This window comes from Nymphalis io, chromosome 23 (assembly GCF_905147045.1).
Source record: "Nymphalis io chromosome 23, ilAglIoxx1.1, whole genome shotgun sequence".
Lineage (NCBI taxonomy): Eukaryota > Metazoa > Arthropoda > Insecta > Lepidoptera > Nymphalidae > Nymphalis > Nymphalis io.
The window spans coordinates 8,755,312-8,765,264 of record NC_065910.1 but is presented as its reverse complement, the minus strand read 5'-3'; the positions used below and the strand labels follow the sequence as shown (position 1 = coordinate 8,765,264).

General features: G+C 31.8%; 1 protein-coding gene across 1 annotated transcript; it reads right to left on the bottom strand.

Annotated features, from left to right (window-relative positions):
* Positions 1 to 4,195: 4,195 nt before the first annotated feature.
* On the bottom strand, positions 4,196 to 9,103 carry LOC126777541 (zinc finger protein 334-like). Its single transcript, XM_050500594.1, has 2 exons — positions 8,296 to 9,103; positions 4,196 to 4,762 (listed from the first exon to the last, which is right to left on the bottom strand). The coding sequence occupies exons 1-2, from the start codon at positions 9,072 to 9,074 to the stop codon at positions 4,279 to 4,281; spliced, it is 1,263 nt and encodes a 420-aa protein (XP_050356551.1). The 5' UTR covers positions 9,075 to 9,103; the 3' UTR covers positions 4,196 to 4,278.
* Positions 9,104 to 9,953: the final 850 nt, after the last annotated feature.

Here is a 9,953-nt window from a genome sequence, read left to right as displayed (position 1 = left end):
ATTATTTTGTTTTAAATTACATATTATTCTGGTTTTATTTTATTGTGATTGTAAATATCGCTTCTAATTTGACTAAAGCGATGAAGTAAGTTCTAGTTATGGATTTCAATATTATACTATCTTGCTTCTTAACAGCTGTGTAAAGAAAATTATAAATATTGTTATGATTTCTTAAAATTAATTTAATTATAGTAATGATTAACTATTAACTAGTTTTTTAAAAGTGAAAAACAGATTGTAAACATTCAAACAAGTGGTCAGTTTTAAACTAATAGAAACGCTATAAGTTACCGCAGTCGTCTCAGTATATGTCTAACGTCTTACACTCGTTTCTGATGTCGGATTTTGATGAATTATTTATGGTAAGCCATAGGTGTTAGTCCAAGAAGTGTTAGACTATAAGTTGAAATCCAATATTGTTCAAATATAATAATAATAAATAAAATATTGTCCTTGCTGTAATAATAATAAAAAATATGAATATGTCAAATAGGAGGACCGACGGCAAATTTTAGCTATTTTAGAAATTTAGTCTTGAAACTAGTGGCCCTATCTAAACCAAAGATTGTAGGTTACAGGCAAGTATCACCAATTTTTATGTGCTTAATATGTGTTTATAATTTACCTCGTGCTCGGAGGTGAACATAATAAAGTCACCTGAATGTGTCGGGTGAATGTTTGTCCTCCAACCTGCGTATCAGCGTGGTGGTGGAGCTTCAAATGTTCTCTTCATGAGTGGGACGTTTAGAATTTGATGCTATACATACATACATTTACTGTAAATAAAATCTTTAAGAACATATAATTTCGGACGATGAATTTTTAAAATAGGTTAGTTGGAACAAATAACAAAAGTTACTAACAATTATAACTTAAATAATAAAAGGTACAGAATAAATTGGTATAACATAAGGTGCGTTATACAAAACTGTTCCACTGATTAGAGGAAAGATAACAAAACGAATAAGTTACGTCTGAAACTAGTCTAGTAGTTAAGGTCACCTAAGAGCCGGTACTTATCTAGCTTAAAGTTTTAGCCTCGCTATTTGGAGAGACAAGAGCGTCTTGGGAGACCGTCGCAGAATAATATTTGACTGTGTGTAATTTCCATATTCAAGATATTAACTTCAATTTCGTCCTTTAATTTATTACACAATACAAGCTTATTTCATGACGTAACTACAATTCTGGTTCGATAAATAACTTTTAACTCAGTTGAACTTGAACGATTAAGTTATATTAAAAACGTTAAACTACTTATATATAGAATAATCCAACCCTAAGAGTAGTAAAGCCAAATAAACAACGTTGACATCTAATTTACGTTATATCATTGGTCGAGATCTTGAATACTACATGATATTCACTATGGATTCATAAAAAATGGCGTTAGCGTCTGCGAAGTTTTCATCGTAGCATTGTAAGTTAAAATAAAGTGGTTATAACTAGTTAAATGGAAAAGTGTTGTAATCAAGAACTGTTTACAGTGCATAATACAGCAGATCTATTAGCAAATCGTATGGAATATTTAAATATAAGGTATGTTTATTTTTACTCCTTCTTCGATTGGAATAGTGTATAGGTACATACACTATCGATTTTGTGGTAGCGTTAGTTGGGGTAAATGTGAATAGAGTTATTAATAAATATGTCATGAGAATACATCTTATTTATTCCTTTATATCATATAATACCTTATTAATACACTCACGTAACGTACAAATGTGCGACGTTGAGTAATTTGTATACCTCAGAATATGAGGAAACTGAAACACAACATCGCTCCGTTGTGTTTCCTCTGCCCATTTCTAAGTCTGAAGACATCATGACATGACATGACATGGCGACATGTCTTCATTTCACTGAACCGATAGCCCAATGGATTGTTGTGAATCTTAATTCGAAAGTCATCGATTCAAATCCGGGTAAGAACCACTGACAGTTATAGATGATTCATTGTTTATAATTAATCTTGTGCTTGACATTAAATAAGGCATCGCTATTAGTATAGATAGATTTAACGTATAATTTATACTGATGGTATACTATATTCGTTTTTAACGACAAATAGATATAGATTCCCAATATGGAAATATTAAACGCAAATAACAAGTAGCGATAAACTCATATATCAATCAATTCTAATAATTCCGAAGCCTTCACCACGAAATGGATTCGATATCACGTTAAATGGTTCTATTTAGACAGCACCAGGAAATGATGGGCGTACACGCCGTGGCACGTTTCTAAATACACCATTCTCTCTCATTTGTGCTCGGGCATGGACAGTAAAACAGTACGATGGTATAGTTATCCAATGCAAACTGTACTTTAAGTCAGCGGCAAAAAGGTCTAAAATTATAAATGGTCTAGTTTTCTATTGTAAATGAAAATTACCCGTCGCTTTTTAGTGTATTGTGTCGAGGAAGTGATTCAGTCTAGTAGTTTTGTGGTTGAAAAATTGAATTGTTTTATGAATGGATTGGAGTGTATGTTTGGTATTTTTAGCTCAACACTTTGTTCGAAATATCATTGCGTTTTATTTTGATATAGATATTTCACTTCTAAATAACATAACTATTTTATATAAATGAAATGAATTTACATTAGAATGGTATTTGTACGATTCCAATTTGAAAAGATTTTTGGAATTGTAAAATTCGATTTTGTGCTATTAGAATAGAATCATTTATACACATTCTATAAGCACATAAGTACTTATTATTTAAATAATGATAACAAAATAGGATAATAATTACACAAAAGACGGACTCTATATCTCTTTTCCATCTTAGCAATACTTGCAGCCGTCTCCAAATGAACGTGTTGTATCAAAAGTTCACCCATAATTAGAAGCCATACGAATTCTCCTTCCCCCCAATTAGCACCATTTAAACCGACCCCAGACTCCCTGTATCTAGCGTATAATTCTGGTTTAATTAAAGTACGGAAGATATTTTGGGACCAACTTTTTTATTCCAGTTATTCCAGCTGCCAGTTACCAGTCACCAGTTTCAGATGTATTAATGTTTATTAGGAGGAACGCAGTAGGGTAAATAGGGTGTGACAAAATCAGTTGCCACTGGATACAGGTGGAGAAATATTTTAACGCTATGATAATTTTTTTTTTAATATTTGTTTAAATAACGAATATAAAAATATATTCAGTTTTTCTCCAATAAGCATAAACAGCACAAAATAAAACATGCCTCCTTTTGTAATTCTAGCGGCAGTTTAATCTCGCTCTGCTAATCTTTTAATGTGCATAACTCTGTACATCAGTGATTCTTAACTTAGTGACCTAGAGAAAATAATTAAACGAAGTGTTTATTAATTTTAATTAACTAAAGTGAAAAATGCTATAGATTCAACGGTAGCTATGGAAGATTACTATTCAAATAGGACAAAACATGTTTTATGTATAATTTGGAAATCATGTGGGTTTTCCCGGATATCCTAGCCTGGAAGGCGTCCGGTGAGATCTTGTTATAATACTAAATATATTTATTCCTAACAAACAAGAGAAACTAAAAATTAACAATACTGAAAAACAAAGCATGCAAGAGGCGGTCTTATCTTCAAAAATTATAGCATTACTATGGAGTAATGCTTGTATAGACAATACTGCATTTGAGTTTGATTTAAAAATATGAAAATAGTTATAAATCCACTAATCATAGAAATCATATTTATTTTAAGCACTAGAGGAATCTATCAACTCACTAATATATCCAAACTTTTTATCTCTTATGCAAGTTAAAAAACCTTCAATAACTTAAGTAAGCATTAAATCATTCAGAATATAATTCTGTTAAGTAATCAAGCTAGGCAATAGAGAAAATCAATTTTATTCGCGTCTATATTTAACGTGGTAGAACTTCTGGTTAGTGGGGCGAGGACGTGTGTTGGCTGTTAGTGCTTGTAAGTGGCTATTACTCATAACTACGAGTCCTCCATAATTCTTCGAAACTTTAAATTGATTATTGATTTCATTCAGCAGGAACTCACAAGAATAGGTTGTACTTAATGCATTAAGAAGTTTTAATGCATGTTACAGACGATATGTTTTAAAATATGGATATTTATTTGATATTCACGTGAAAATGTGCTAAGAATATTTCAATAACATTCATACTAAATAAAAATTTAACGAGATACAAAATATCTTTATTATAATTTCGTAATAATTTCATAAGCAAATTGGTTTTTGAGTCATCAGTTGTTTTATAAATCTACAGATCAGTCGTTTAATCGGTCGAAGAACACGGTTTTGTTGCTTTACTGTTCTTGATGATAACCAATCCCTTTATTGACCCTTATAATTTTCCCCTGCATTTCTCTTGGAATTCCATGGCGTTCAGACATGTGCCGTCTCACAGTCGCCGTCTTAGCGTAAGTAGCACCGCATTTATTACACAAATACACATATACCCTATCGTGAATATTATTAGCATGCGCTAACATTTCACTTCTTTGGAAGAATTTTCTTGGGCAATGTGGGCATTGAATTTTTTTTTCTGTGTGGTAAATCAAATGCTTTCTCCATATTCCACGTCGTCTAAAAGTAAGGCCACACTTTTCGCACGTGTAAGGCCGTTCCCCGGAGTGCAGCCTCTCGTGTTCAATCAAATCGAATTTTCTAGGTGCTTTGAAAGGACAGTGCGAGCATTGTAAGTATGGTCCTGTTCCATGACGGGATACTTGGTGAATTTGAAGTTCGGTTCGAACTGGAAATCCTTTGCCACAGTGCTCACAGATGTATCTAAAAAAATACTTAATTAAAAACCAAATAAAAAATAGACTACATTCAGTAAGCTCTTATAAGATTTGTTAAATAATCACTTTAAAATTAAATAAGTGAAAATGTACTGAGAAACTCAGTTCTTATTTATTTTATTTGTTTTTATTTTAAAAGTAAACAAAATGTTACAGATTCTATGGGCAGTTACCACTGCCTCTGCAGCGTCTGTGACAAATATAAAATTATTTTCCAGAACTTAAGATGTTATTTATGTCCCTTGTGTCTGTAGTTATATTAACTGCCTTGTTGGTCTATTGGCTTGATGTAAGGCCGCAGACGCGGAGGTCCTGAGTTCAATTCCCAGGTCGGGCGAATAAAAAGTTATTGGGTTTTTCTGTCAGAAAATTCTCAACAGCAGCTGAGAGTCTGGAAGTTGGAAGTGTGTACACTCCCGTGCCTCGGAAAGCACGTAAAGCCGTTGGTCCTGCGCCTGAACTCTTTCCGGTCGCGTCGCATTGCCGTCCCTTCGGATTATGAGAGTTAAGGAATAGGGAGTGCACCTGTGTTTGCGCACACACTTGTGCACTATAATATCTCCTGCGTAGTTGGCTTATCTCTCTTGGGAGTGGCCGAAATCGGTCTGGAGGACATTATTATTATATTGGCTTAATCACTATTCAAACAAAAATACAACAATACTAAGTATTACTGTTTGGTGGTAAAATATCTGGTGGTACCTACCTAAACGGTCTAGCACAAAACCATACCACTCAATACTCTTTGATTTTAGAATGAATGGATGTATTCAATATTTGCTATTACATTTTGTACGAAAATCAACAAATACTAATACCACGTTTTTTTATGTCGACTTACGTTTCATTTAGATTTATTGAAAAAAGATTGATTTTTAACCGTCAAGTATTATGATAATAATACTTAGTATTCGCTTTAAAAATAATCAAGAAAAATAAATGCCATAAGGTAAGGGTACTACGAAATCATTAAAGATTTATCGTAACATATTTTCTTTCACACGTAAATAATATAGATTTTTTAGAAATAACGCAAAGCGAAGGAGAATTCGCTTCATGATTATATCTTTCGCGTAAACTCTAACGAGTTCTTAGACAGAAATTAGTTTAGAAATGATTTCCCTGACAATTATTTACAATTTATATCCACGGCAAATCAATAATAATTATGGGCAAATTAAATAAGTAAAAGGCGTTTAACGGGCAACACAGATAGAACAATAAATAATAAAAAAACGAGGCCTCACAGCAAATATGCAACACAGAAATTGTATTATATAATATACAAAACAAAAAATAGCTTTTCGTTAATAAATAATATATAGCAATTAGCAACGAAGTAGATAGTCTCCGCGCGGCGCACACACAAGCAAGTAGAAATGGACGGTGAAGGGACACGATGACACGACAGTGATTAGAAAATGAGTATCGTAATCGATTATTGTGGGTTCAAGCCCGGGCACTCGGCTACTGTGCTTAATTTTTATTTATAATGTCATGATTAATCTCATGCTCGGCATTCGGAAGGCTGCATGTGTCGGATGATAATCTACATTTATATCCACTAAGCCGCACTCGAGAAGCGTGGTGAACCTCAAAGAAATCTTAGTCCAGCACTGACGATAAGACATTCACAGGCTGTTGCTTTGCTTTTTTGCTTTGCTAAACTTTTGCTTTAGGTTGAGCATTAAAATTAAATTCGCTTTATTATCTATGCCCTCTTTGCACAACTAAAAGCCATTAAGCAAATAATTTAATTGAATCACTTACAACTATTTAAAAGTATTTATAAATGCCTACTTGGATTAGAAATACTTTAATTTCATTCCAGTATATATTTTTGGACTAAAAACATTGATTTAATTTGCAAAGTCACATAAGGCATTCATTTTTAATAATAATCATAATATTAATAAATATAAATTGTTTATTTTAGTTTTTTTTTTATAGAATAGGAAGGCGGATGAGCATATGGGCCACCTGATGGTGAGTGGTCACCAACGCCCATAGACATTGGCATTGTAAGAAATGTTAACCATCGCTTACATCACCAATGCGCCACCAACCTTGGGAACTAAGATGTTATGTCCCTTGTGCCTGTAATTACATTGGCTTACTCACCCTTCAAACTGGAACACAACAATACCAAGTATTGCTGTTTTGCAGTAGAATATCTGATGAGTGGGTGGTACCTACCCAGATGAGCTTGCACAAAGCTCTACCACCAGTAAAGTTAAGCAGGTATTTTAAATAATTCCTAAGAAGTTTACATTAAATAATAAAAAAATACTAAGTCTAGAAAATAGAAATTTATCTTATTGATTTATTTTATTAAGTTAGCATCCGATAAGAAGGGATTTTTGAGTGATTGAACTTTAAGGTGAAATGTGTATAAATTTGCTATGAATGGGTAACTGTAGGAATTTTATCCAAACAAAGTCGGCATGGATAGCCAGTTTGATAATTAATGAAACTTAATAGATATATGCAGATCTACATTTTTTACTTATTGTAATTTGTTTTTAAGTTTAAAAGTAATTAAATGCAAAATTGCTTATAAGAGCCTACTTTGACATCATACTATTTTGACATGAACATAAACAGGAATAGCGGACGTAACGTCTTAATTCCGAAGGCTGGTGGTGAAATAGGGATTTAAGGGATGATTCCTATGTCATACTGTAAGAATGTCTATGAGCAGTGGTAACAACTTACTATAACGAGACACATTTGCCAATCTGCCTACCTAATATATATTAAAAAAAAACTGTGTAAGGCATTATTCTATCAAAGAATATAAGCTTAATACAGTTAATATTCGGTCAATTTATTAAGCTAGTTTCTCGTATACTCCTAGAAGTCATGAAGTAAAAAAAAATGTGAAAAATATCACCAGATGATACAAATATTAACTTGAAACTTCACAAATTATTAACTTATATATACACACATTTAAAAATCTGATAATATAAGTAATATCTGGTATTTGTGTTATATTGTTTTGAATAAGGTCTTGATTTTCATTTGTTATTTGTAATTGATAAAAAGGTTTTATATATAGAACGTCATTTAAAAAAAAAATTATACAAAATTACAATATAAAAATATGTATGAATTAAATTAGTCTTTTATTTTACCTGTTCATTTTTATGATATAATAGTCTTATTTCAAATTAGGTTTTCTAGACATTTCAAATGATAGTAAATGTATCTAATTGTTTTAAGAAAAATATTTATAGCTTAGTCTTAGTTACTTTACAGTCAAACATATTCATGTTCTCTAACTAAAAGTTGATCAACTGTCAAGATAAGATTTTATTAATGTATTAAATATTAATAAAGTACTTTTGAATTAAAATTTCAGCAACGGTATGCTATTATTATAGGTGTTTACTATTATATAAAATATGCAAATTACAAATATTAAGTAAGTTAGCCTGAAGTTCACGGTTACGGTAAATCTAATATGTGAATAGTGCCTGAAACTGATTATATGTAAGATATTATAATTTTATATACCTGCAGCCATTGTGTCTTTGCATATGATGTTCATATGTGTGTTGGTTTGCGAGAACTTTGTTACATACTTTACAAATCAATTTCATGTTTTTTCTTTGTTCTACTGCTTTTTGCATTGCTAACATTTTTTGCCTTTTAACAAGTTTTCTTTTTATTTTTAAATGTTTTCTCTTGAATGGCTTGGTTTTTTTTTGCTGACTAGTAAACATATTTGTATTAAACAGTTTTTCCATATTGTCTAATATTTCATCTTCATCTTCTTTGCCTTTTTCTATATCAGATTGATCATCATAACAATCTCCAGCGATTTGAGTTTCGTCATTCAATTTATTTTCTGACAAATCAATAATTTCGTTTGTAATAGAATTGAGGTCACATTTTTTTCTTTTATTATTTTTATTGGTTTTATTCAAAGAATATAATTGTTCGTTCGGTAAATAAAACCTTAACATTGTGTATTCAACGACTTTTTCTTTCATTCTTTCGATATTGTCACCCACAATATTAACAAATTTTCGTAAGCATCTATCACTTGACTCGCATATTAATTTAAAGTAAATAGCTTGTTTTAGCAAATATAAACATTTTTTACACATTAACGATGGTAAATTATCTTGTTTATCAATTGAAATGTTTGTAAAACTTAGAACGGCTTTGCCATGGCAACTAATGCCATCATTTGTTTTATTATCAATTAATGACACCATATTTTGTTTGTTTCCGTAATTCAAACATATGCGGCAAATCGAATTATACGTTTCCTCATAGTTTTCCATCATAAAAATACTTTTAAACAACAACAAACAAAACCATTCCTTCAATATTTTTGGACTGTCAATTTCGGCTTGTATCAGTTAATCAGTTTGACAATACTTTGACATTGACATTAGTGAATAAGTTTTGTTTCTGCGTTTTGTAGAAATATTAACAAAGTATGTTTTTATATTTGCTAGAATAAATAAATAAGCCTAAATTAACGAAAATACGCATTAATTTTCTTTAAGTACTCAAAGTTAGGAAGAAAACCTAACTTATCTTTTTTTAATTGCCTTTTTTTTCTCACTGGAAACTCTTTTACGCATTTCCCCCACGTGAAGTGCGACGGTGGAATGAGGGATTTTCATGATATTTCAGCATATACTAAAAAACAGCGGTAAAGGAAAGGGTCCTTCTCTTCAGAGGGCGTGACGGAAACGCATGTGAATACTACCGCCACCACTCGACGGTTGGCACGCCTCTGTGAGCTGCCAATTCCTAACGGGTTCACGGGGCACAAAGACTGGCAAGACTTACTTGAATCGGTAGAAACCACATTCCGAACCGGTGGTAGCGCTTGACAATTCAAAAGTAGGTACTTGTAAAAGTCAATTTGTATAAATTTTATTTTTATAGATTTGATTGATTACGACTATATTTTTTTCGCAAGAGACCATCTTCGCCCAGCACTAAGCATGGCGTTTATCACGCTCGGCGGCGAGATCGTCTTTAAATTTCCACGGAAAGGACTAAATATTCGTGAAGTAAAAATGACTAAAAAATTTCAACAAGGAACAATAAGTTTAATAGGTCTAGTCCTACTGTACTGTTTGTAGTCGTTTTTTTTGACTTTATAGAAAAATAAACTATCAACAGATTTCATGCATTAAACATTGTGAATA